Source organism: Prionailurus viverrinus, chromosome B4 (assembly GCF_022837055.1).
Source record: "Prionailurus viverrinus isolate Anna chromosome B4, UM_Priviv_1.0, whole genome shotgun sequence".
NCBI lineage: Eukaryota > Metazoa > Chordata > Mammalia > Carnivora > Felidae > Prionailurus > Prionailurus viverrinus.
In genome coordinates, this window is record NC_062567.1 from 59,497,269 (window position 1) to 59,525,137 (window position 27,869).

Genomic DNA, 27,869 nt, shown 5'->3' on the forward strand with positions numbered 1-27,869 from the left:
AATATTTTAAAATAAATTGTAGCTCTTTTATATTTCTTAAAGCTTCTATTTTTTAAATATTTATTTATTTTTGAGAGAGAGACAGAATGTGAGCAGGGGAGGAGCAGAGAGAAGGAGACAGAATCTGAAGCAGGCTCCAGGCTCTGAGCTGTACCCACAGAGCCTGACAAAGGGCATGAACTCACAAACCACAAGATCATGACCTGAGCCGAAGTCAGTCACTTAACTGACTGAGCCACCCAGGTGCCCCTATTTCCTAAAGCTTTTAAAAATATTGCTAATTTCCTTCTAATAGCAGATGAAATTCTTTATATAAGTGCCTAGGTCATAATGTAATAAATACTTTAAGTTAAAAAGAGACAGCATATTTAACTCTCATACTGTAGGTAGGCAAAATTTATTTTAAATCTTTTATTTATTTATTTATTTATTTATTTGATGTTTATTTATTTTTGAGAGAGAGAGGGAAAGGGAGAGATGGGGTGTGAACAGGAGAGGGGCAGAGAGGGAGACAGAATCTAAAGCAGGCTCCAGGCTCTGAGCTGTACCCACAGAGCCTGACACACGGCTTGAACTCACAAACCGCAAGATCATGACCTGAGCTGAAGTCAGTCACTTAATCCACTGAGCCACCCAGGTGCCCCAAAATCTCTTATTTTTATTTTTATTTATTCTGAGAGAGAGAGAGAGAGAGAGAGAGAGAGAGAGAATTCCAAACAGGCTCCACACAGATAGTGCAGAGTCCAACTAGGGGCTTGAACCCATGAACCACAAGATCATGGCCTGAGCCGAAATCAAGACCTGGACACTTAAATGACTGAGTCATCCAGGTGCCCCCAAATTTTGATTTCAATAATATGACATAAATAGAAATGTCTGCAAGCTTTATCACCCATCAAACTCAGATGCCTTCAGGAGTCAGGCTATCTGCATATGTGTCTCATCCAAAAGCTTTCAAAGTCAAATTTCTTTCCAGACCAAATGTCTGATAACCCTATAACAATCACTACCTAATTTTCACCTGTTGATGTTAATATTTATAAATTCATAAATCCAGATGGACTTTGGAAGAGAATATCTAGGAGCAAGTACATTTGTATTTGTGTGTCTTTATGTTTGTATAATTTTTATGTACATGGGCAAACTGGCATAAGTACATAAAAAAGGGGAAATAACAGTATGCTATGAGAGAAAAAACAATTAACTTTCAATTGAGCAGAGCAGAAGATATTTTTCCATTTTATGGTATAATTATCTAACATTGACGTTGAGCTAAAAAGATGAAATAATTTCCATCCTATATATGGGATGTGTCCTTACAAGGTAATTTTCATATCAGGTCAAAAATACATGAACATCTAAATATATAAATAATATATGGTCAGGATAGAGATGCTTTGACTAAAAAATATATACCTTACTATCACTGTTCAAAAGAACTAAACTTGGCAAATTCTTTTATTTGTTAAACTTGTTTTCCTAAGTAAAGGATAGTTGAGCCATCAGTAGTAAGGGCCTCTCCTTTCTGTCTGGGTCTTAGAAGGAAAGAAGCCAGTGAGACATAAGCATTCTCCCTTACCCTACACACACTTCCTCCTGAAGTAGGATTTGAGGGAGTAAGCTTGGTCAGAAGTTGACTTTCCTCTAATGGAGGGTATTTACATTGGGGGGAACCCCCTTAAAGATCAGAGTCTTTGACACAGATTGGGGCTGCTGCCCAATGGATATCACTTCCATCCTATAAGGGTGATGTTCTAGAACACACCGATCCCCCTTGGTATTCCCATAATAGCAGTGTTGCAGATCGCTGAGCCTGAGTTAGGAGAAACCACTAACATCAGTCTGTCGTAAGCCAACTCCATGTTGAATGCATAGGAATCCATTGGAGTCTTCCCTTTGGAGGCAAAAGGTGGAAAAATATGAGGCTGGGAGATTAGTACCATTCCCATATTTTTCTTTTTGTCTATACACCAAACAAATTGTTTTGATTCAGTTAAGCTATGAGATTTGTCAGAGAAAAATTGAAAAGATTTAATTTTGATAAAGCTTTAAATGCGCTAGCAAAGGCCATAATGGACAGTGTGCCTTCCTCCTTGCTCTCTCTTGGATCATCCTTCAGGAAAATGCAGTTCTGTCACAGGCATACTTAAGAAGTCCAGTGGACAGGTCCCCATAGTAAAATTTGCTTTAAATGTTCCCAATGAGAAGTTTAAAGCCACTCAGATCCCTGACCCGTTGTGTGAGACCTCTTTTTCTCCGAAATCTTACATCATTTTCTTGTCCTTAGTACTCTTAAATTTCAGTGATGTGTCTGATATGGATCCACGTCTTCATTGGTGTGCAGTGTATCCAGTGGCTCATTTCAGCCTGACAACTCATGTCCTTTGGTTCTAGGAAGTTTTCTTATTTTCTTAATTTCTCTTTTCTATTTTCTCTGTTATTTCATTCTTATACTCCTATTGTTATATAATATCTTCTGGACTTTATAAACATTAAGAGGAAATGGGACAAGGACAGCAGGGAAATAAAGAATTATATTTTGGGACCCCTGGGTGGCTCAGTCAGTTGAGTGTCCAACTTCGACTCAGGTCATGATCTCATGATTTGTGGTTTGAGCCCCGTGTCCGGCTCTGTGCTGATAGCTCAGAGCCTGGAGCCTGCTTTGGATTCTGTGTCTCCCTCTCTCTTTGCCTCTCCCCCACTCATGCTCTCTTTCTCAAAAATAAACAAACATTAAAAAAAAATTATACTTTTTGCTTTATACAACCACAGAATTGTTTTTTTTAATTAGCACTATTTCTTTGCATTTATTTCTTTAAAAGGTATAAATTAAAATTAAGTAAAATTAAAAGCAATGTATGATAATTAGGAAGTGGGGGAGACTTCTGGTTGCCTAAATACTCTTTTCTCATTTAGTTCCAGAACCCTGGACAATAAACTCAAATGAAGAACTACATTCACAAGCTTGTCAAGCAGGGTGGGCAGATATGTAAATAAAAGTCATTGAGTAGGACTTTTTTTTTTTTTAACATTTATTTATTTTTGAGACAGAGTCAGAGCATGAACAGGGGAGGATCAGAGAGAGAGGGAGACACAGAATCCATAACAGGATCCAGGATCTGAGCTGTCAGCACAGACCCTGATGCAGGGCTCGAACTCACGGATCACAAGATCATGACCTGAGCCGAAGTCAGACGCTTAACCAACTGAGCCACCCAGGCGCACCTGAGTAGGAGTTTTATGAAAGCCATTTGTTCTCTTTTCTCCTTACCTTCCCTCTTCTCCGCTTGGAATGTGTGTGTGATGGCCTGACCCCAGCAACAATTTTATGACTTATGGATTGAATTCATACACTGAAGATGATGGAGGAGGAAGACAGAAAAAGCCTCAGGCTATCATAGCTGTAGAGCTGCCTCCTACTTTCCTGACTTCATTTAGGGAAGAGAATAAAATCCTAATTCCCTCAAGCTACTGCAGTAAAGTCTTTTTAATTAGCATCTGGCAAGTAATTCCTAATGGATTCAAAGAAATTTTCACTATTTTTGACCTCTGAAAACAGAACCTCCCCTATTACATATAAGCCTTATTTTTACCTCTACATTTTATTTTCATTCACATGTCCAAGTGTGTGCATGAAGCTGGCCCCATTCCAGTATCTCCCTGCTTCCAGTGTCATTTCCCTAGTTCAAACTCCACACGTACACTAGTATTGTCCTCTGAAAACACTCATCGTTGTCATATGGTGATTAAGGTCTGCAATCATCAAAACCTATGCGCTAATTCTGCTGTGAAACTAGCTGTTTAAACATGCTCATGCTCTCTCAATAATAAACATTAAAAAAATTTTAATATAAAACAAATCACTTAACGTCTCTTGCTTCAATCTCCTCATTGGTAAAATGGGAGAGACGATGCCTTTCTGATACGATTGGGCTTAGAATTAAATTAATATATGTAAAGTAGTTGGCACACAGAAAGCTATTAAGGTAGCCTGATGTCATTCCCCAATTAAATCCTTTAGGGATAAGAAAGAGAATTATTGAAAAAGACGCGGAGACATAAAGAAATGAGTAACTGAAAAGATATATAGGTACTTATATTCTCAAAGAGCAAGTCTTAATAAAATCAACCTTTCCCCAAGTAATATATGACAGTCTCTTCCTGCCACATGTAACAGTTTATTGCTGGATTTTGGCCACATTCAACTATCAGAGTTTAATCAGATTTGACCCATCCTGATAAAAGTTATTAAAGCAATTAAGAACTCTGAAACTACTTGAAAAAGCCTGTGTACAATTCAATGATTTTAGAAAATTTATGGAGTTGTGCAATCATTGCCATAATCCAATTTTAGGACATTTTCATCACCCCCATTTTGTTATCTCCTGCTCTCACCCATAGGCATAGATAGCCATTGTTCTGCTGTCTCAATAAATGTATTTTTAAGACACTTCATGTAAGCGGAATTACAGTCTTTTGCAACTGGATTCTTTCACTTAGCAAAATGATTTTGAGGCTCACTTTTTAAACTTTTAATTGTTCCCATTTGTACAAAAATATTTTTAAAGGATTCAGGGTGTGGGGAATCCTCTTTAAAAGCTTTATTTTAGGAAAATGCACAAAATAATAATCACATGAATTGAAAGTTTACTAGGAGCCAGCTACTCTTTTAAGTGTTTTAAATTTATGAACGCCTCTAACTATAGGATATCTCTATGAATAGGTTTCTTTTATTACCTCCATTTTATAGATGAGGAATTAGAAGTACAACAAGGCTAATTTGCCCAGTCATAACACTGATTAATGATAGAGCTGGAATTTGAACCCAAGAAGTCTGGCTTCAGAACCAACACTTAATCCCTATGCCCTGGGCTATATTAATAGCCCAGGGGTTATTAATATTACATTCAAAACATTTTCATAAAGATTAGCTTGAATAATTAAAGGAACCCAGTGGAAATATCAGGTAATGTCTGGCATTCAGAAGATATTCAGACACATTTTAAACCCTTTTTCCCTAGACGAGAATGGATAGTACAAAATCTAACTGCCAGCATTAACTAAGAAAAATTAACAAATAGGCTGACCGTTAAAAGTGACATCAGCAAATACAAGTCGCAAGAGCAATTCATGTTCTAGATAAAGGGAATCACAGAAAAATGATAGGGCTTAATGCTCTAGATGTATGTGGAACATTCTAATTAACCAGATAGAAGGATAAGTTCTACCCTGAGGAACTAGTGTAATTAAAATGGCCTTAAGTTGGGGAGGGGGATGAATGAGATAAAACAGATTCAGAATACACTGATCAATGTATAGAATTGTTGAATCATTATATTGTACACCTGAAGCTAACATAACATTGTATGGTAATTATACTTCAATAAAAATATTTTAAAAAGCACAGTGATATGGAAAGATCTCCAGCCTGTATGATCAACTGGAAAAAGCAAGTTTAGAACAATTTACACGTTATTCTTGTGTTTAATGGGAGAAAATAAAAATATGCATTCATGTTTGCATTTATTTGCACAAAAACACTGGAAGAGTATACAATAATGCAATAAAATTTAAAAAGGCCTTTAAGTAGATTTACATGGTGTATTTGATATATACAGAAGCATATATAAGTTATGAAGTAAGATAATATCCATGAAGCCACCACTCAACTTAACTAGAAAATTATTAATAGCATTGAAATGACTTGTGTGTGGTTCCTCCAGCATATCTTACTGCCTTCCCACTACTCCAAATACTGGGCTACATTCCCTGTTTTTTTTTAACCATATATGATGTAAGCCTAAGCAAAATAATGTTTAAATTTGCTGGTTTCTGAGCTTTACAATGGCACCTAATCTTTTGAATTTGCGTTTTAAGTTCAGCATTGTTTCTAAGATTCACCTAAAAAGCCCGTGGACTGTTTTCTATTTTTTACTCCTACATGAGTATACTACATTTTGATTATCCATGCTTCTATATGGGGTATTCGGAATTCCAGCATTTTGCTGATACTTACATTTCTGTAAACATTCTTGTACATGTTCAGTGGTCATGGTTGCCTCATTTCCTCTATGACGCTGTCTCAAACACGACTGCACATTACAATCATGCCAGGAGCTTTAAAAAGCTCCAGATTTTACATCTTATTGCAGCCATGGTTGAAGACAATTCCCTAGGGCATACACCTAGGGGTAGAATTGCAGACTCAGAGGACACTGGCATCTTCAATTTTCCTGATCAAGTCTCAGTCTTCCAAAGCTGGAGTTCCTGATTACTCCCCAGCCCCACCAGCAGTGAGGAGATTCCGCTTGCTCCACATTCTTATTATATTTATAGTCATACTATGCAACTGTTTGCCAATTTTGGAGAATGCAGAAAGGCATTGTTCCTTGCTTTTGTATTCTGTTCCATTGGTCAATCTCTGCAGCAATATTATAATCACTGTCTTAATGACTATAGCTTTTAACCTGTTAAAATTCTCCCACTATATTCTGCCTTTTTCTTAGTTTTTTTTTAATGTTTATTTTTGAGAGAGAGAGAGAGAGATTGAGTGCACAAGCAGGGGAACTGCAGAGAAAGAGAGGGAAACAGAGGATCTGAAGCAGGCTCTGTGCTGTGAGTGCAGAGCCCAGTGTGGGGTTCAAATCCATGAACCATGAAATCATGACCTGAGCTGAAGTCAGTTGCTTAACCTACTGAGCCACCAGGTACCCCTCTTTTTTTTAAAGTTTATTTTGAGAGCGAGAGAGAGAGAAAGAGAGAGAGAAAAAGAGAGAGAGAGAGAATGAATCCCAAGAAGGCTCCATGCCATCAGCGCAGAGCCCCATGTAGGGCTCGAACTCACAAACCATGAGAGATCATAACCTGAGCCAAAATCAAGAGTTGGATGCTCCACTGACTTAGCCACCCAGGGGCCCCTATTCTGCCTCTTTTTAAGAGATTTTAGATGTTTTGCTCCCAGCAATTGTTTGTGTTGCCATTATTTGACAATTCGATAATTTATTCTTAGTTTATAAATATCTGTAGGGAAAAGAAGAATGAGAGTGATAATCTTGTGACAATACAGCAAAGACCAGGATGAAATCAAGACCAGTGCCAAACACTATTGATCTTTGGTGAGAATTAGATACTTGTTAGACTTAACATTGTTGACTCTTGAACTGACAACATGCATGAAACACTGGAACTAGATTGCTGAAAATCATATGAAAGAAACAATGTGGGGGTGGTGAGAAGAAATGAAGTCATGCAATTTCTGGCTTATGAATGAACACATGTGGGGCAGCTGGGTGGCTCAGTCAGTTGAGCGTCCAGCTCTTGATCTCGGCTCAGGTCGTGATCTCACGGTTTGTGAGATTAAGCCCGCGTCAGGCTCGACACTGATATTTCTCTCTCTCGCTCTCTGCCCTTCCCCCATTCTTTTGCACACTCTCTCCCTCTCAAAATAAAAAGAATGAACACATTTTCCAAAAACATAAATGACAGGAGAAATTCAGAGTATGTAGAGTTGTCGATAGGAAAATAATTTGATACAGATTTCTTTAACATAAGTGTTTGGCATGTATCACTTTAAAACAAAACAAAACCAACTAATACTTGAGCTCAAATATTGCTTCTGCAAAACCATCACCCATTCCTGCAGAAAGTATCAGTTGTTCTCTCTCAGGCTGCCATGTTGAATGGTAATTATCTTTGTGTATCATTCTTCTCCATTGTAATGAGAGTCTAAAGATGAGGGAAACTTCTTTCTGGTTGCCTCTATTTGCCACATAGTAGGGGCTCAAAAATGATATTTTTAAATACATACATGGAAAATTAGGTGATTAGGTTTCTAATTTCTTTAAATTTGGCTATATACCTACTGTATCAATTTACATAGTGTTGATTGCAATCTGGCACACATATAGCTTGACCTTGCAATGTAAACAGGAAAGTTCTTGCAAAGAAGGTCAAAGTAAGAAAGTGTATGCCCTTCCTCAATTGAATTGGCTTTCAGCCAGAGGCAGGGCAAGTACAACAGTCTAAGAGGCCTCTTCAATACAGAAAAGATTAAATATGGAAGAATTTAAAAATTATTGCCAACTGAGGCTGAAAAGAGAGCACCAAATAGCTTCTGACCCTTGTAGGAAAATCAGGTAGCTTCCCGAGGTGGTACATAGAATGCTAATCCCATATCCTTTGCTGACAGAGCCCTGAAGTATCACCACCACCAGGTCACTGTCCCTGGAGGTCACAATGGAGATTGTGCCAGCACCAAAATTAGCCACTAGCAAATCTCACTGTGAAGCAAAAAAGGCTTTAGACAGGACACTTTAAATTTTTTTTTTAACATTTATTGATTTCTTGAGAGAGAGCGAGCAGGGAAGGAGCAGAGAGAGAGGGGGAGTCACAGAATGCAAAGCAGGGTGCAGGCTCTGAGCTGTCAACACAGAGCCTGACGCAGAGCTCAAAGTCACAAGCTGCAAGATCATGACCTGAGCCAAAGTCAGATGCTTAGCCAACTGAACCACCCAGGTGCCCCAGGACTGACACTTTAATACAGCCCATCTTTAATCCCTTTTAATGTAATCTGATAAAAAAAAAAAGAGAGAAATTCAACAAGAGACAAAGTAAAAATTGTACAAAATAGATTAACAGAAGAACTAGAGAATCCCCATTGCAAATCTCATCATCCATTTTACTCAGAGACCCTGTCAAAAAGCATAATTGAAATCAATGCAGGCAGTTTAGAACAATGTTCATGGAAGAAGTTTTTACCAAATACTAGGATATTTATAATACTTTCCCTTTGTAGCATTTGCAAAAGAGAGCAAGGATTGAAAGAGAGTGTGTGGGCTGAGGACAAAGAAATGACAGAAAGGGAAAGAAAGATCAGAGAGAGAATGAGAAAATATATTGCCTATCTCCTTATGAGTTGCTCTTTCATGGGGTTATATGTGTGCTTCCCTAAAGTTGAACTATACTCTGTTTCTGAATGCTATAATCTTGGAAACCAAATGATAAATTTTGGGTGGAAATATATAAAATAAGAAAAAAAAGTTGCTACAGGCTCTCATTCTATATTACATATTTCTGTGGTGGATTTCATTCAGTCTTCTGGCTCAGGGATCTCCCTGAGTTCCTTCTCCCTTATTCTTAGCTACAACTTAGAAAGATGAGCATATTGGTTAACTGAGGTTCAGATGAACTGCTTTGTAAACAATTGAAATATCCTAACATTTTATCTAAAAAATTTAAAAATCAAGGGATAAGCCTGATAAATAATTCCTTAAATGTCCATTGTTCATTGAAATTCTGAAACTTAGAGGGATCGTTCCTATCTCACTGTGCTCAGTGCACTGTTGTGTGTGAGGGAAATTAAGAATTATATGGACTGAATAACATTTGCTTGTATATTCTAATTTTTACCAAACTAGAAAAATAGTACAAGTGTATATGATTGTATTCAAATAATGACATATACATGGCATACTAAATATGAATTTAATGACATTTCAGATTATAAATTCCCAGGAGGCATGAATCAACATTATCTTTCTGTGTTCAATGTTTAATATTAAATGCATGTACACACCAAATCCAAGCTCCTCTGTGACAAGGGTTGGAGGAAGGGTCACTGGGTCTTTTAACACTGACCAGAGACTTATTTTTCAGAGATGCTGTTAGGTACTTCCTTTCCCATTTATGAACAGAGTTCCACCATGCTACTCTTTAGTGATCACACTTCTCCTCCAGTGACAGATGTGATCCAGTCCCTGTAGGCAGAAATTCTGGCAAAGACTGTTGGTGCAGTGGGCTGGCAGTTACTGCTGCCCCAGCTCACGATACCGATGAGCTTGTATTGTCCGTCCTGCACACACTGCAGAGGGCCTCCCGAATCTCCCTGCAACCGGCAAAAAGAGAAGTTCTTCTGGCTGCACAATTCATAATGGATGCTCACCTCCACTGCAGAGGTGATCAGACAGTGCGTAAGTCATTCTGCCACCTCTCATTTCTGCTCACGACAGCAGAGGCAAATAGGCAGTTGGTGGATATTACAGATCTCTGAATCAGATTGAAACCTCTATCTCAAAAGGAGGCTAAAAGGTACATTAAACACAAAGTCATTTAATGCTGACAACAGACTGTGTCTTGCAGAAAGTTTCAAGCATCTACTTAATATAAATCACAAAATTATGGCTTTGAGTTACATTAAAATATCTTTATATTTTCAATGCTACTAGAAGCAGATGCTCTGAGCAGTCTAATTCAGCTGTGAAGTTGAGACATAATAAATTATTTTTATAGGTCAAAAACAGTAGAACATCATCAATTTCACACAGTCACCCAAGCAAATGAACGAGCAATTCCTTTTGAGAATTGCATTCACTTCGAGTTTCAAATTAGCAATGACAGTACATCAGCTTAGCAATGTACTTCCTCTTCTCACTTTTCATTTTACAACTACCATGCACTTATACCTCTTTGTGGTCAGCAAACACCCATTCATGAGACACACTGAGAAGAAAACTGCACTCATCAGCACCATCCTTGAATTACCATGCATGAGGATGATCCTGCAGCCCCTCCACATATATTGGTGTTTTTAATATCCAGTCCCCAGTAACTTCGACAAGATGTACTACTGATCAGTGGTACAGCTGCCTGCTGCATTGTTTTAGAAAATTCGTCTTCTAGTAGGAAAGGAATAAAAACACAGAAATGTTTATGGGCAAAACATTTGGGACATAAACATATGGGACAAAATAAAGGGACAAAAATAGTCCATATATATCCAAGGGTTAAGTCCCACCCAATTCTCCCCTCTCCGCACTGTAATGACGCTGTTAAGTGATTTGTAAAAAACATATTATTACTCCAGGTCAGTTATACAACAGGAACCATTGAAAGAAAGAAAGAAAGAAAGAAAGAAAGAAAGAAAGAAAGAAAGAAAGAAAGAAAGAAAGGAAGGAGCCCACTTCATGTGGTTCTTTTATCTTTTGTACAGTCCCAAGAAAATAGAAAAATGACATCACTATACAGAAGGACAAAGGAAGTTTATACCCAAATCAGTTGCTGATAAAGCAAACAACACGTTTCAGTTTTTACACATGTAGTCTATATTCCATTGGTTTCATGGTGTTCTTATTCTTTTGACTTGACTTCACGTTTCAGTGTTGACACTGGAGGTTTCAACTGAAACTGGATTCTGACTTATTCTTTATTTTACTGGATATTGGTTAACTTGTTAACTCAGCTGTAGAATATGGAGGATGTGAGATCAGTCATCAGTTTGACCTATATGTAGACTATTTTCACATCATCTTTCCACCACTTACCATTCATACCAGCCTATGATTTCAGAAGAATGCATCACATCTTTGGAAATAGGCTCATGTCTTTAAGTAGAGGTTTTCACAGTAGCAGCCCCTATACTGTTGTGAAAGCAAGTATGTGTGCTCACAGTGCAGCTGGGGGAAAATTACATATAAATGAGACACACAAATATTTACTAGGTACTAAAATCACTAGATGTTTTCTAACACAAGTTTTTACAAGTATCAGTGAACTAATACTAACGAATATGATGTGGTAAAACCCAAGTAGTCACTTTTAGATCCATTGCAGAAAAGACTTTTTCTACTATCATTCCTATTAAAAATACAGAATAATTAAAAATAAGTAAACAATATATTAGACTCCACAAATATTTGTTTGGATTCTAATCTTGGAATAGGCAGTGAGTATACTCACGATATGGTTCAGTTATTCCCCATCCAGCAGTCATACATTTGGAAAGTAAATTAATTTTATCATATTTCCCTGGCAAACAGATTAGAGATACAAACTCTCCTAGAATGAGAAAAAGGCAAATATCATTTAGTCCATGGGATTGATATTACCTGTGCTGTTTGCTCTTCAATGATAGCTCTGAAAGTAACCATTTTGATCTGACAGTACCCATTTTAACCCTGTAATTTAATAAATAAGACTTCCAGAAGATTCCATCTATTAATTACTCAGAAGGGATAACCTCAATTTACATGTTACCACTTTATTCCAGGTATTACCATATTTTCCTAGGACAACAGAAACACATGCCCCGCATAGAGGCATGCCCCGCATGGTTTCTTATCCACTAACCATTTTAAAAAATGCATCTGCCTTTTTGTTTACATGCCTTCAGGACATCACCTTGTTGAATATGAGATGACAGTGCAGAACAATGTAATTATCTTTTCTCTTCAGTGGTATTACATGAAGGATGGAGAAAAACCACATTTGTAGCAATTTAAACTTTTAAAGTATTTTTATAGCTAGTAAGTATCTTTGTGTCTATCTTCATAGGTATATTATAAAATAGATTGATATATGTTTAAACATTCACATTTTTTCTTATCACCAAAATTGGTATATATAAGAAATACATTTGTATATATTTGTATATATCATTACAAAATTCATAAATATTGTGGCTTTATGTGTATATGTGTGTACACACACATACTCTCTCTCTCTCTGAATTTGTCCCTGTGTTTGCTCTCCCATGCTGTTTGACTTCAACTTTATCCAGACTTTTACGCACTTAAATGTTTCAACATATCTGCTGTCCTAGACCATTTATTTCAGTGGTTCTTTATTTTTACTGCTCTTAGTAAAATCACATAAAGCTCTGTAACTTGTTTTTTTTTTCTTACTTTTCTTTCTATACACATGCCAACTGATTCCAAATCTTACGTTATGCTACTTTCATAGATATACTTATAATCATTGCTCAATCATATCGATTCCTGACATTTCCTTGAGCTAAAATATATTCCCTCTACCAACATATTTTTTAATCAGCCATTTTTCTTATTCTGATTTTCTTTTTACTAGATTATGGTCAAATCATCTATATCATTGCATATAGACCTATAATATATTTTTAGTAGTACACAGTATCAAATAGTGAATGTACTACAGTTTATTAAATCCCCTTGGCAAACATTTAGACTAATTTTTTTTCCCCTGAAAAACTGCACCAAATGTCCTAGATTATCAGTCTGTGCATTAGTGTCAGTATTTGTGGAAAACAGAACTGCTGGACCAGGAGGCACACACTTTAGAAATTAACAGATATTGCAAAATTGCCTCATTTTTGGACCAAAAAAAAGAGGATGTATCGACTTATACTCATGTATTCCTTATGTCAGCAATCTTGAAAATAGTTATGCCCTAAATCTAGCAATTCTACTTCTGGGAAATTTATCTTAAGGCAATCCTAGAACTAGAAAAACACATACATAAGAATAGTCAATGCAGCATTATTTAAATTTTAAATAAAGAAACAAACTATAAGAATTGTGAAAAGTCTACTATGTAGCCATTAAAATTACATTTTCAAAGAAATTTTAATAATATGAAGCAACACTGGTAATAAGTGAAAAATCAGGATAAAATCCTTATAATAAGTATATTACAATTTTTTTTAAGTACACATAGAGTCGTATAAAAAGACAAGAAAGAAATAGGCCATAAAAGTTCACATGATGGCCATGGTGAGGTGGTGAGGATGAAAATCATAGGTAGAAATTGTATTGTTTCTAATGGGAGAAAGGACATTTCTCACTCTTACTGATGAACAGAAATGAATGGGTACAGATTAAATAAGCTAACCAAATACTTAAGGGGCAGAGGAACACAAAGTTTCATGTTGATGTTGACACCAGGTGGTGCTGAGTGGAAGTCAAGATCCTTGGAGAACAAAATAAGGGGGGAAATTTTCAAGGGCACCAAACTTCACCAATGGTCTTTTCTAGAGCACTGGTTCTCAACTTTGGCTGCACATGGAAATTTCCAGGAGAAGTTTATAAAATACTGATCTAGATTCAGCAAAATCCAGGATACAAGATCAACATACATAAGTCAATCACATTTAATGTAGAATTTAAAATTAAAAACGATACTACTGGGGCGACTGGGTGGCTCAGTCGGGTTAGTGTTGGGCTTCACTTCAGGTCATGATCTCTTGGTCTGAGAGTTCAAGCCTCATGTCAGGCTCTGTGCTGACGGCTTTAGATCCTAGAGCCTGCTTCGGATTCTGTGTCTCCCTTTCTCTGCCCCTCCCCCGCTCATGCTCTGTCTCTCTCTCTCAAAAACAAAATACACATTAAAAAATTTTTAAAAATTAAAAATAAAAACAATACTATTTATAATCACTGTTTAGAAAATGCAATGCTTAGATATGCATATACTTAGCAAAACATATACTGGATCTGTGCACTCAAAATGGCAATATTCTATTGAAAGAAATCAAAGAAGACCTAAATAAGTGTAGAAATACACTGTGTTCATGAATTGACTCATCATAGTAAAGATGTCAGTTCTCCCCAAAGTGATCTATATAGATTTAATGTAATTCCTACCAAAATCACAGCAAGTGTCTTAGACAGAGATAAGCTTATTTTAAAATCTACATGGAAAAGCACAGGGCTTCGAATTGCTAAAACAGTCTTGAAAGAGAATAAATTAAGAGCAATCGCTTTTTAATATAAACCTTACTCTACAGCTACAGTAACCAGGGCAGTGTAGTACTGGAGAAGGGGAGAGACATAGACTGACAGAATAGAGATCTCAGAAATAGACCCATACAAATATGCTCAGCTGATTTTTCACAAAGGCACAAAAGCAACTGATTGGAGGAAAAACAGCCTCTTCAACAGATGTTGCTGCCACAATTGGACATCCTGGGGGAGGAAAAAGAACCTTGACCAAAACCTTAAACCTTATATAAAAATTAACTAAAAATGGATGGTGACATTAAATGTAAAATACAAAAATTTTTAGGGAAATAAGAAAAAATGTTCAGCATCTGGGGCTAGGCAAGGAGTTCTTTGGCTTGACACTTGAAGCAAAATCCATAAAAGGAAAACGAAGAAAGTGGACTTTAACAAAATTAAAATCTATGCTTGTGAAAGACCCTGTTAACAGGGTCTACAGACTGGGAGACAAGCTACAGACTGGAAGAAAACATTTGCTAACCATCTACCCGACAAAGCAGTAGTATTTAGAAAATATAGAAAATTCTTAAACTCTACAATATGAAAAATAATCCAATTAGAAAACTGACAAAAGCTAGGGCACCTGAGTGGCCCAGTCAGTTGGGTGTCTGACTCTTGATTTCAACTCAGGCCATGATCCCAGGGTCGTGGGGTCGAACCTCATGTTAAGATTCTCTCTCTCTCTCTGTCTTGCTGTCTCTCTCCCTCTGCCCCTCCCCCGCCACGTATAGGTACCCTCTCTCTCTCTTAAAAAAAAAAAAAAAATTGACCAAAGCTATGAAGAGACATTTCACTGAAGTGCTTTAAAAAAAAAAAAAAGGCAAAAATAGGCACATGGAGAGATGTTCAGTATCATTAGCTCTTAAGAAGATACAAATTAAAGTTATAGTAAGATATCACTATATACCTATTGGAATACTTTCAAAAAATAGTGACAACAGCAAATGCTCACAAGGATGCTAAGAAACCAGATTACTCCTACATCTCTGGTGGGACATACAATGGTTCTACGACTCTAGAAAATAGTCTGGCAGTTTTGTATAAAACTGAAATGCAACTACCATTATGACCCAGCGATGGCACGCATGGGCATTTATCCCACAGAAATGAAAAGCCCTGCTCAATTTTCTTTACACAAAACCTATACACAAATGCTCACAGGAGATTTATCTGTAATATCTAAAAGCTTGAAAAAAGGTGTTCTTCAACAGATGAATGGTGAAACTTTGGTGTATCCATATCTTGGAAAAGTACTCATCAATTAAAAAGAATGAACTATTGATACATGGACCAATATGAATAAATCTCCAGGGCATTACACAGAGTGAAAAAAAACTAATCCCGAAGGTTTACATTCTGCATAATCGCATTTATATAACATTCTTGAAATGACAAAACTATAGAAACAGAACAGATTAGTGGTTTCCAGAGGTCTGGTGGGGAGGAGGAAGTGAGTATTGCTATAAAAAGGCAACAGTATCACTTGTGGTGGTAGAAATGTTCTGTATCAAAGTCAATACCCTGCAAGATGTTTCCATTGGTGAAAGCAGGGTAGAAAGTACATTGGTGTGTCTATTTCCTATAACTGCATGTGAATCTATAATTAATTGTCTCAACATAAAAACTCATTAGGGGTGCCTGGATGGCTCAGGTCATGATCTCACGGCTGGTGAGTTTGAGCCCCTCGCTTGACTCTGTGCTGACAGCTCAGAGCCTGGAGCCTGCTTCGGATTCTGTGTCTCCCTGTCTCTGCCCCTCCCCCTGTTGCACTCTGTCTCTCTCAAAAATAAAAACATTAAAAAAATTTTTAAACATTTAATAAGCAAAATAAGAACAACAACAACAAAAATACTGATGCCAGGTCTCCTGGCCTACAGTTCTTTATAAGCAACCCAAGAGATTATAATGCATAGCCAAGAGTAAGCAGCACTGTTCTAGATGCTCTCTCACTGACTCAGTTACAAAAGCACTGAAAGCAAATGGTGGGCTGAACCATGACAGAGGTTTTGCAGGATGAATATGTTGAAAAGACATTAAAGAAGAATGTGAGTCTATCGGCAGGGGAACAGCTGAAGAATGCAGAAACACAGGAGAGAGTTGGAAGAGAGAAGAAAAACTGTCCCAGAGCCCCAGGAATCCACGGAAAGGCATGGGTGTGAAAGTGGTGACTCTCCGCTTGCCCCCCCCCCCCCATTTACTTTCTCATTGAATGTGGACCCGTGTTAAGTTGGTAGGAGGGTGACTGTTACTCCCTTTCTACAAATGATCAAGCTGAGGCTCAGAGAAGTTACATAACTTGCCCAAGATCACATGGCTGCTGTATGACAGAGCCAAGATGAACCATTCCTCCCGACACGTTCACATCAGCCTTGGCTTAAATAAACATTAAAAAAAAAACAAGATTTTACCAAGTCATAAAAGGGACAGAAAATTGCATATCTGATGGTTCAGACTCCTGTTTTAAGTATTTGGGTAAACCTTACCTAAAAGTGAGTCTCAGAATAAAGAGGACATGTTAAAAACATATTTCTTTGAAATTGTCTCTCAACTTCCATTAGGTAAAAACATACAAAAGCAGGAGCGCCTGGGTGGCTCAGTTGGTTGGGCGGCCGGCTACATCTCAGGTCATGATCTTGTGGTGAGTTTGAGCCCCGCATCGGGCTCTGTGCTGACAGCCTGGAGCCTGGAGCTGCTTCGGATTCTGTGTCTTCTTCTCTCTCTGCCCCTTCCCTGCTTGCACTTTATCTCTCTCTCTCAAAAGTAATCAACGTTTTAAAAAAATTTTTTAAACCATACAAAAGTAAACTGTTTAGGCACATGCTTCAGCTTTTAGGGAGAGTAGCTTAGAATATAAGTTTTGAAATAATTATTGGCCCTCAAAAGTATGTACAGCACTTCTAAGCAAGATGGAAGATAAAAACTGTATGGCAAAGGCTCAAAATCTAAAGAAAAATTATCCATACTGACCTAGTTCAACAGGGTTCTCCAGACGCAGCAAAGACAGATCATCAGTAGGAGGGAACTGGGTGAAGCCAGGGTGAGTGTATACGGCTTTTACTGGTAGCAAATCACCGGTTCCTATGTTTGACAGGGAACTTCTTCCTATTACTAGGCCATCTGTGATGGTACTTGTCATAAGAAAAAGGAGTGGGGAAATAGATACCACTTTTAATGAGGTTATCATTTTTCAAAATTACTAAAAATATACTGTGTAACATTTCTAATCTATGTTAAAATCTTTGCCATTTTGAATTCTTAGAAAATGGGGGTTCTTATTAATTCATCCCTGAGAAAAAGTATCTACTTTCTGGCCTTCATAACATCAAACAAAAAAAAATTGATTTAGTATTGCTTGACAAGATTTATGATGACTCAGGGCAATGATTCCATGTATTATTATGATCATAATATTCCACATTATATGACATCTGTATATAATGGTCACTGACACCTATTCTGTAAGTTATAGTTACTCTTCTCCCTGATACAATGTTTCTCAAAGAAATGTCTAAGAACTACATGCATTAAATCTGGCATGAGCATTAAAAATGCAGAATCCCAGACATAACTCATCAAATCAAAATTCAGAATTAAGATTCTAAGATTCCATTTATAGCAAACTCCCCAGATAATTCTGTGCACATGACAGTCTTAAAACTGCATTAACAAGGAGAATTTCTTGTGATTTCTCTCTAGCAAAGGAGTGGGGGAATGGTAAAGAAAATGAGTTTTTGATTTGTTGAAGGTTCCTACTCACCAAGTTATTTGAGCAGGTACTTTTATTATAAAGCCTATCTTTGAGACATTGAAACACTAGATCTACTCATTTAACTGTCCATTGTGCAGCACTGTCAACCATATCACCACTTCTGGAAGACCAGTATTAAAAACATCAATCTAACACTTCTTTGAGGGAGGAGTTTTCAGATACCTCCACATCACATGGAGACCAAGATTCAGCTAAAATGTTTAAAAATGTTTCTTTTAGGGGACATTCGTTAAAATTCTTTAAAAGTAGATATTTATTTTGAGAGTGGGTGTGATGATCAGTCATCAGAACAAGAAGGAAACGGATTCACATTTGAGCAATGCCTGTGCTCTAGGCACAGTGCTAAGAAACAAATACAAAAATGTTAAGATATGATGTCCACTTTATAGATGAGGAAAGAGGGGGCACTGTTGTTACTTTTTAAATAAACTACACCTAGAGGCAGGAAGCACCTTCTGTAATTAACAGCTCTTGGTAGTAAATGTATTAGTGAAGCATGAGGTGTCATTGACCTAGTGTGCTCATTCGTTTGCATGATGGGGACTGTATCCTTGGGAGCTTACTGTTTCCTGGGATGCAGGGAGAGCAGGAGGATGCCCACCGTGGGCCCTCACATGGCTCCAGTGCCCCCTGCCCCACCCAGGCACACACCTAAAGTTACAGTGCGCTGCAGTCAGGACCCACTGCTTGGCGATCAGAGCACCTCCGCAGAAATGTTGTCCTTGGTGCTGCAGACTGACCAGCCAGGGCCACGACTTTGCAGGTGCTGCATGGCCACCAACCACCCTGGGCTCCCCCAGCCTAGTTGGCAGCACATTTGTGTTTCTCTTAGACCCTTCCATTAGAAATGGGTCAACACCAGGAATTCCACAGGTGTCTGGGGTTGGCTGTTTTCCAGGACTGGTTTCTACTGTTACCTCTGAGAAAAATAACAACAAAACATTAGATAGAGGTGTTTATTAAAATGTATTAAAATCTCAGAATGGAGGTGTTTATTTCTTTTGTAGGTCAAAAACCAGGATTCTCAGCAAGAGAGTAGATTCCTCTTTTCTTTCATTGTTCATAAAATGAGCAAAAAATCAATAAAGTTAACTAAAATATTAATATAGACAAATCGATTTTAAAAATATTATGCTTAATCATGAAATTGCTGTACATTGTTCTTTCTTTGGCTTATTTATGTTATCGCAGTATAACACATCTAGACATATCAAGACTTTATACTAAACGTATTCCAAGTGTGACTTACATATAAAGGAAAAACATAAGGGAAATTTCTAGCAATGTGTTGACTTCATTCTCAGATTTAAAAAGAAATCCACCAGGAAATTAAAAACAAGAGATTTTTCAAGTATATTCTGAAATATGAAGAAAATTTTCATGGCCTATAATTCAGGAATTGTAAGATAGGCTCATTTGTTAAATTCTTTACTTGAGAGGGGCACCTGGGTGGCTCAGTCGGTTGGGTGGCCAACTTCAGCTCAAGTCATGATCTCACGGTCCGTGAGTTTGAGCCCCGTGTCGGGCTCTGTGCTGACAGCTCAGGGCCTGGAGCCTGTTTCAGATTCTGTGTCTCCCTCTCTCTCTGACCCTCCCCCATTCATGCTCTGTCTCTCTCTGTCTCAAAAATAAATTTAAAAAACCCGTTAAATTCTTTACTTGGGATTTCTTTGTTTACACCAGAAATCCATTCATTCATTCATTCATTCATTCATTCATTCATTTTTCGAGACAGCAAGAAACAACATGAGCAGGGGAGGGTAGAGACAGACAGACAGACAGACAGAGAGAATATCTCCCCAAGCAAGGCTCCACACTGTCAGCACAGAGCCCAACACAGGGCTCCATCTCAGGAACCATGAGATCATGACCTGAGCCCAAATCAAGAGTCTGACGCTTAATGTACTGAGCCACGTAGGTGCCCGCCCCCCCCACCACCACTGGATTTTTGAAATAGCAACTGCCTTTTATGTTTATCATTATTTCTTAATCACACACACACACACACACACACACATACACACACCTGCACACACCCCAATTAACTATTTCCTCACATGATCTATATAAACTACCAAGGTCTTGTGCTTTAAGAAATGGTTTGAAATGACACTATGCTGTTTTGAGTATCAGAGAAGGTGACTACCAGGGAACCTATAAGCAGTGTTCCACAGGTTCTACTTTGATATATATGGTTCCTGTTTTAGTAAGTATTTTAAAATCATTACTTACCATTAATAGGCAATTGGGTCCCCATATTACTTTTTTGTGAATGCTTCTGAACTGTGTCTTCCAAAATGAGTTTAAAACCTCTTTCTCCCACGGACTGATCAGTCTTAAAGTTGATAGTCAGGTAAGCACCACTGGATATTAAGACAAATTCTTTCTTGGAGCCACATAGATGTGCTACAATATGAGATATATTCAATAATTAAAATAGTTCTTCTGGGCAGTAACATAGGTAAAAGAGGGCAAAAAGAAGACGTTAAATTCTGTACTGTTAATATTGGTAAAGAAATGATTATTGATAATGTGAGAACAAGATTTGTGGGATGGAATTCATGATTTGACTGCAGCAAAGGAAGGGTATAGATTTGAAAAGATCAAAGGCAAAAGACTGGGCTAGCATTTAATATGAAAATGATATATAATTCTACGGTAATCTGTGATCATAAGAATGAGAAAGAGACTTGCTGGTGAAGGTAAATGGACAGAGAAACAAAAGTAACAGCGGACAACATTCTGGACTGAATGTTTGTGTCCCCCTCGCAAACTCGTAGGTTGAAATCCTAATCCCAAGTGTGATGGTGTTGGGGAGGTAAGGTTTTTGAGAAGTGGTTATGTCATGAGTCTGGAGCCTTCATGAATGGAACTAGTACCCTTAGAATGGAGACCCACAGAATCTTTTTTTTTTTTTTTTGCCATGTGAGGACAGAGCAAAAAGACAGTTATGGACTGGGAAGTAAGTTCTTACTAGCGAATCTTAGACTTCCAAGCCTCCAGAACTGTGAAAAATAAATGCTTGTAGTTTAAGCCATTCAGTTTACAGTATTTTTGTCATAGCAGCCCAAACTGACTGAGACACACAGGCTGCCCAAACACAGACTAATGATGATCCTTTCTTAATTCAGAAACTCAAAAGTTGTTGCAAAGGTGGTCCTGACAGTGATAGGACATCTATTGTAATTTAGCTGTACATGCTATAATTTAAGTTCTCTCAAGATAAAACAGTGATACACTATTGATGCACCTTTTTAAAGATAATGTTGTCTCACAAATCTGAGAAAGAAAGATAGGGAATAGGGGATAGTTAACCTCCACATCATTCTTATCTTCAAAGAATCTGTCTCATGAACTGGATTTGATGGGGAACTTTTGAGATACCCTATGTCAACAAACACTCCAGAAGTTTTAAAATAATGTAAGTGGGAAAATGCTACTGATGAAAAAAAAAGATTTGGAGGTGAGGGCAGTTGGGGAGAAGAGAGAGAAAACAAAATATAGGATTTCCAAAGTCATACGTCAGTGAAATCGTGTAGCTTAATGCTTAGAAGTACAGATACTATAACCAAACTGGTTTAGACTAGCTCTGCTATTTCCTAACCATGTGGCACTGGGCAATTTATTTAACCTCTCTGCCTCAGTTTTTCCATCTGTATAATAGAGATAAAAATTATATTCAAATGGGATTGTGTGAGTTGGTATTTGCAAAGTATTATAAGTGCTTTTTTTTAAATTTTTTTTTCAACGTTTATTTATTTTTTGGGACAGAGAGAGACAGAGCATGAACGGGGGAGGGGCAGAGAGAGACGGAGACACAGAATTGGAAACAGGCTCCAGGCTCTGAGCCATCAGCCCAGAGCCTGACGCGGGGCTCGAACTCCCGGACCGCGAGATCGTGACCTGGCTGAAGTCGGATGCTTAACCGACTGCGCCACCCAGGCGCCCCTATAAGTGCTTTTAAATAAAAATAAACCTCACCAAAATCTTTCAGCAAATCATTAGACAGATGGTTGATGAACATGTGGAGAAGGAATCAATGATCATGAGAAGCCAGCATGGGATTCTTAACATGCCACATTCAAGTAACCTAATTTCATTTTTTTTGAAAGAGCTAATTAGACGATGGCTAAGGGGAAGGAGATAAACTTAATGAATCTTGATTGCAGTGAAGCACTTAATATAGCATCTTATGATATCCTTGTGAACAGATAAAAAATGTAAGTAGATAATTATATGGCTAAGAAGTTTCACAGTTGATTAAATAGATTAAATAACCATACAACGTTAACCTGCAGGGAAGGTCTTAATGGTGTGGACATGGCTCTATCCTTGGTTCTGTCAAATACAGTATTCCGATTCATAACTTAGAAATATAACACATTTATAAAATGTGTAGTTTTTTTTTTTAATGTTTATTTATTTTTGAGACAGAGAGAGACAGAGCATGAACAGGGGAGGGGCAGAGAGAGAGGGAGACACAGAATCTGAAACAGGCTCCAGGCTCTGAGCTGTCAGCACAGAGCCCGATGCGGGGCTCAAACCCACGGACCGTGAGATCATGACCTGAGCTGAAGTCGGACGCTTAACTGACCAAGCCACCCAGGCGCCCCTAAAATGTGTAGTTTTAAAATGGGTGCCTGGATGAGAAGGGAATAGTGTCAATATGTAATCTTGGAGACTATTTAGTTCAATCTTTCATCTGACTGTGAGTCCTTGCTAAAATAACCCTGAACATGTGATTACTCACCTGGAAGATATGATGTAGAACTTATGAGCATTTTCTCTTTTTGAACGCTTCTAATTGCTAGACTGTTCTTCCTCACATTGGATCAAAAAACATCAATGTAACAGTTTCTCCCTGGTTCGTGTAGTACCCAAGAATATAAGTGTTTGAATCAGAGTGCTGGGGTTTGAATCCCATTTTCTCTACTTATTAGTTATGTCACTGGAAACAAGTTACTTAATCATTTTGAGACTCGGTTTCTTTATATTTAAAATGAGGATAAATGTAACCTACCTCTACAGGATGGTTAAGAAAATTGAGACAGTTGTAAGTTTGTAGGACCATGCCTGAATAATGGTAAATATTCAATAACTATTAGATATCATCAGTCAGAACAAATTTCACATATGGCCTGAGAGTCTCTATGAGAATTCCATAACTATTTGAAAGGAAGACTTATGATCCTTCTGTCTTCTCCAAGGTAAACACTTCTAAGCACCCACACCCTTCAGCATCCTGGTCATTGTTCTCTATGTTTGTTTCAGTGTTCCCGTTTGTCAGTGTTCCTTAAACACTTGACTAATGTTACTATTTAATAACCAGAATGGCAGGGCAACAGCCAGGCATATTAGACACTGACCATGAAGATTTGTGAGACTGAGCTAGTGCATGCCCGCTAAGTGCCAACACCAAATTTAATGCAAGGGAACGAATTTCCTTTACTTATAATCCTTTACTAACACTGCGCTGAAATTTTGTCATTTGACATCTCTAAAATTTTTATTGCAAACATCCTGCTTTCTAAATCACCACCTCCTATCTATCCAACTTATCAGTGTTTCTCTACTATAATTGTTTGATTTCACCATGACCTTCTAGCCATCAATCCCACAAACTTTCTAAATCTAGCAGCCTCCAAGAAAGAGATTTTGCTGTAAAGGGAAGCAGAGAAATGGGGTAATATATAAATTTCTTGTTCAATTTTATTTAAAATGATGGGTAATACTAGAACATGTTTGAAACTGATGAGAGTGGTAGAGGAGATCAATGATGTCCAAGAAAGGGTCACTTGAGGAAATCTGTTAAGGAGCTGCTAAATCTCAAATCTTCATCTCTAGCCCAATCTTTTCCTCTAGCTCCAGAGTTCTACCTTTAGCTACCAACTCAACCAGGATGTTGCCAACTCAACCAGGATGTATTATGCCATTAAGAATGTAACATGGCACAAACAGCTATCTCCCCATGAGTCTATTTCTTCCTCTAGTATTCCCCATCTCTGTAAATGCCACCATCTCTAGCCTCTCAATCCAGAGTAATCCTTGATTTGCACATTTAATTTCATATGGAATTGACCCAGAAATCCTATTAGTTCTGTCTCCAGATCTGTCCACTTCACTTGCACTCCACAGTTGCCATCCTCTTATAAGGCAACATCTATCTATTGTCTAAAACAGATAAAATAGAACATTCTGCAATAATGGAACATTCTGAATGAGGGCTGTCCACTATTACATGCAACAATGAGCCCTTAAACATGGCTAATACCACACTTTATTTAACTAATTTAAATGTAAAAAACAACATGAACTGGACAGTGCAGATGTAGAATAACACAAGAGCCTCATAACTTTAGATATTCACCCTGTCACTCTAAAACTCACTCCCAATCCAGCGGCAGGAGCATTCTTCAAATTACTCCCTTGTCAAAAATCTTTAATGACCTCCCATTGGATTGGAACAAAATCCAAACTCATTACCATAGCCTGAGCTGCACAGTGGCAAGGCCTTCAGCCCACCTCATTCCTGTCTGTCCTCAGTCTCCAATCACTCTGACCCCTGACAGTTCCCCAATTTACAAAGCTTTTCTCAAATTCAAGGTCATTTTCTCACCAACTTTTTTTTCGTCAAATATTTACTAAGTGTTGGGTAGTACTCTACCCAAATGCTGGAGGTACAGTAATGAATATGAGACTAAGTCCTGCTCTCAGGACATTTCATTCTGGTGGAAGGAGACAGATTATAAATAAATGAATACTTTGCTAGGTCTTGATAAATGCCAAGAAGAAGACAGAGGAGGCCTACTTATATCATGTGATAGAGGCCTTAGATGAGGTAACATGTGAACAGATACCTAAATGAACTGAAGACATGTACCCTTCCTCTGCAACTTAACTCCTTCAGATTACTTCTGACAATCAATAATTATTTGATTATTGTTATCTCAAATTATCATCTTCTTATTTATCGTCTGTCTTTCCAAGAGAAAATGGCAGAGATCATTTCTGACTTGTTCACCATTGTGTCTCCAGTGTGCCTAACCTATTAGGAAATGCTTAGTAATGAATGAATTTAACCTGTACATTTAATGTAGTATTTACTAGTTACGGATATCTTACATTTGTAAGATAGGGTAGGTAAATGAAAGACCAGGTGAAACTTAATTTTGATAATATATTTTCAATAAGATATTATAAAAGCATTGCAATGGAAACCATTGGTGGTGCTACGTACCACTCCATTTACACTTACACAAATAACTAAAACCTGGTGAATTCTACTTAGGTAAACAGATTTATTAAGAAAAGATAATGTGGTTCCATTTTATCTGGGAGATTGGCAATGGGGTTCTATGTTCACTAGTTTGAAAATGATTACATAAATTGTATGCTTTGTGGAAATAAATTATATAAATATATAAAATTGTGTTAAATAAAATTGTATTAACTATCAAACGAATTGTGGCTTCCTTACTTTTTATAGAGAGTTATAGAAGCTAATAATAAAAATATGAGTAGCCTTATTTATAATCATTTGACACTTCTGAATTTTTTATTTATCAGAAATTTTACAGAGGAATAATACTGCTAGACTGAAAATACTAAAGAAAGAGAAAAGTAGCCCCTGACATTCAGAAATGGGTTTGGTGGGGGCACCTGGGTGGCTCAGTTGGTTAAGTGTCTGACTTTGGTTCAGGTCATGATCTCATGGTTTGTGGGTTTGAGCCCGATGTGGGGCTCTGTGCTGACAGCTCAGAGCCTGGAGCCTGCTTCAAATTCTGTGTCTCCCTCTCTTTCTAACCCTCCCTCACTCATACTCCTGCTTACTCTTTCTCTCTCTCTCAAAAATAAACATAAAAAAAAAGACATGGGTTTGGCACTCACAACTAGACCATGTTGTTCTGCTGTTAGACATAAACATTCTCACAGAACATCAACATCAGATAGGACTCTCTGAATCTATGATAAAGTGTGACAAAACACAAGGTTGTGTGCAACCACCAAAATACCAAACATTGACCTCTCTTGGCTAAAATGAGGGCTTGCCACTTCTTTGCCAAGTGCAGTTTTACCCTTGTTCGAGTCAGGCCTCCCTATGATTGACATGCCTGTCATAAAATTACTGTACTTCTTTTTTTTTTTTTTTTTTAATTTTTTTTTCAACGTTTATTTATTTTGGGGACAGAGAGAGACAGAGCATGAACGGGGGAGGGGCAGAGAGAGAGGGAGACACAGAATCGGAAATAGGCTCCAGGCTCTGAGCCATCAGCCCAGAGCCCGACGCGGGGCTCGAACTCCCGGTCCGCGAGATCGTGACCTGGCTGAAGTCGGAAGCTTAACCGACTGCGCCACCCAGGCGCCCCAAAATTACTGTACTTCTTAACAGCAACCAATCTTGAGCCAAGTCTACTTCCTTAGACCGTCTCCAAAACCACCTAACCAAAGCCCAAATCCCATACTAGGTTCTTTCTCTCTCTGAGATACCCCATGGTGTGATCCCGGGGTCTTTGGCTGTAGGACATTGGTGAGAGTTAAGGTTACAGGGTCTGATGCTATAGATACCTTATATTAATCTCAAGGAGAACTGATATGTTTTTCTGCCTCCTGCCCCCCGCCACATTAGTGGCTTGAAATTCTTTGATAGGAAGTAAATTTACTGTTAAGAAAAAGTTAGGTACCTTTAGAATTTCAAAGCAAATTGCTGAGCTTGCTGGTGTTATAAATCAAATAATATCACATTAGAGATCAAGGTCTCAGAAAAAGGTAGTATCAAAACTTTCCTCTTGCTCTTTGGGATAGGTGGATTGTAATGGCATCCTGAGGAGAACTTGCTGGAGACTGAAGAAGGTGATACAGTATTGGATTATAAAATCTTTGGAAAAGTTTTCTTCTATGACTCGGTCTGAGAGCAGGACATTGCCTGACATTCAAGTGTGATGGACACCATGTGGTCAATAAACCTCTGAAGATTATTCAAGCTAATTGGACTTTTTTGCCTTTTATATTTACCCTGTGTCTAAAAAGGGCCACTCTTACTGTGAGGATGAAACCTGAGTAAACAAATTTTCAAAAAGTTACCTAAAAATGCAGTACAGTAATTGAACCTCTTAAAATACAGGACTTCCAGAGAAAAAACAGAATCAGAGCACCCCCTAATGGTAAAATGAGACAGGAATCAGCTAAAATCAGGAAGAGCTGGCGTTACAGGTAAAGATCCAGGGAGTCCAGTGGTCTCAAGCTCATCCCATTGTGCTCAATTAATACTTCTTTGGGATTCTGATGAAGGATCTCATGAAAAATCACTGACAACAAATTACATGTTTCCTAAGGCAAATGTAGGTCATGTTTTCCACATATATGCATTATATAAATGCCACTTAATGTAGGCCATTGAAGAAAGATCAGTTTACCAAGTAATCTTGATTGCTGATCTGGTCCATCATAAATACTGACATAATCCCACTCACAGTTCCAAGATTCTTCTGTTGTAAAGTCTTTAATCACTGCCTTCATTTTATTTCCTGATGCGGAATAAAAAATCCAAGTGCAGTTCAGCATGTTGGGATAAATGTGAG

The 27,869-nt window shown here is 37.8% G+C and overlaps 1 protein-coding gene across 1 annotated transcript; it reads right to left on the reverse strand.

Moving 5' to 3' along the window:
- Positions 1-9,515: 9,515 nt before the first annotated feature.
- On the reverse strand, positions 9,516-27,869 carry LOC125169944 (chymotrypsinogen A-like). The gene is made up of 7 exons (XM_047865883.1): positions 27,705-27,869; positions 20,524-20,697; positions 18,943-19,210; positions 17,490-17,650; positions 11,734-11,832; positions 10,540-10,673; positions 9,516-9,883 (listed from the first exon to the last, which is right to left on the reverse strand). Exons 1-7 carry the CDS (start codon positions 27,850-27,852, stop codon positions 9,719-9,721), a joined length of 1,149 nt encoding a protein of 382 aa, XP_047721839.1. The 5' UTR covers positions 27,853-27,869; the 3' UTR covers positions 9,516-9,718.

Excerpts from the sequence above, each read along its gene's own strand:
- LOC125169944 (XM_047865883.1), bottom strand. The coding sequence starts at position 27,852 with ATGCTGAACTGCACTTGGATTTTTTATTCCGCATCAGGAAATAAAATG. Across the intron at positions 19,211-20,523 it reads GACCCAATTGCCTATTAATG|AGGTAACAGTAGAAACCAGT; the intron begins GTAAGTAATGAT and ends TATTTTTCTCAG. Across the intron at positions 9,884-10,539 it reads CAGGATCATCCTCATGCATG|GGAGATTCGGGAGGCCCTCT; the intron begins GTAATTCAAGGA and ends TGCCGGTTGCAG.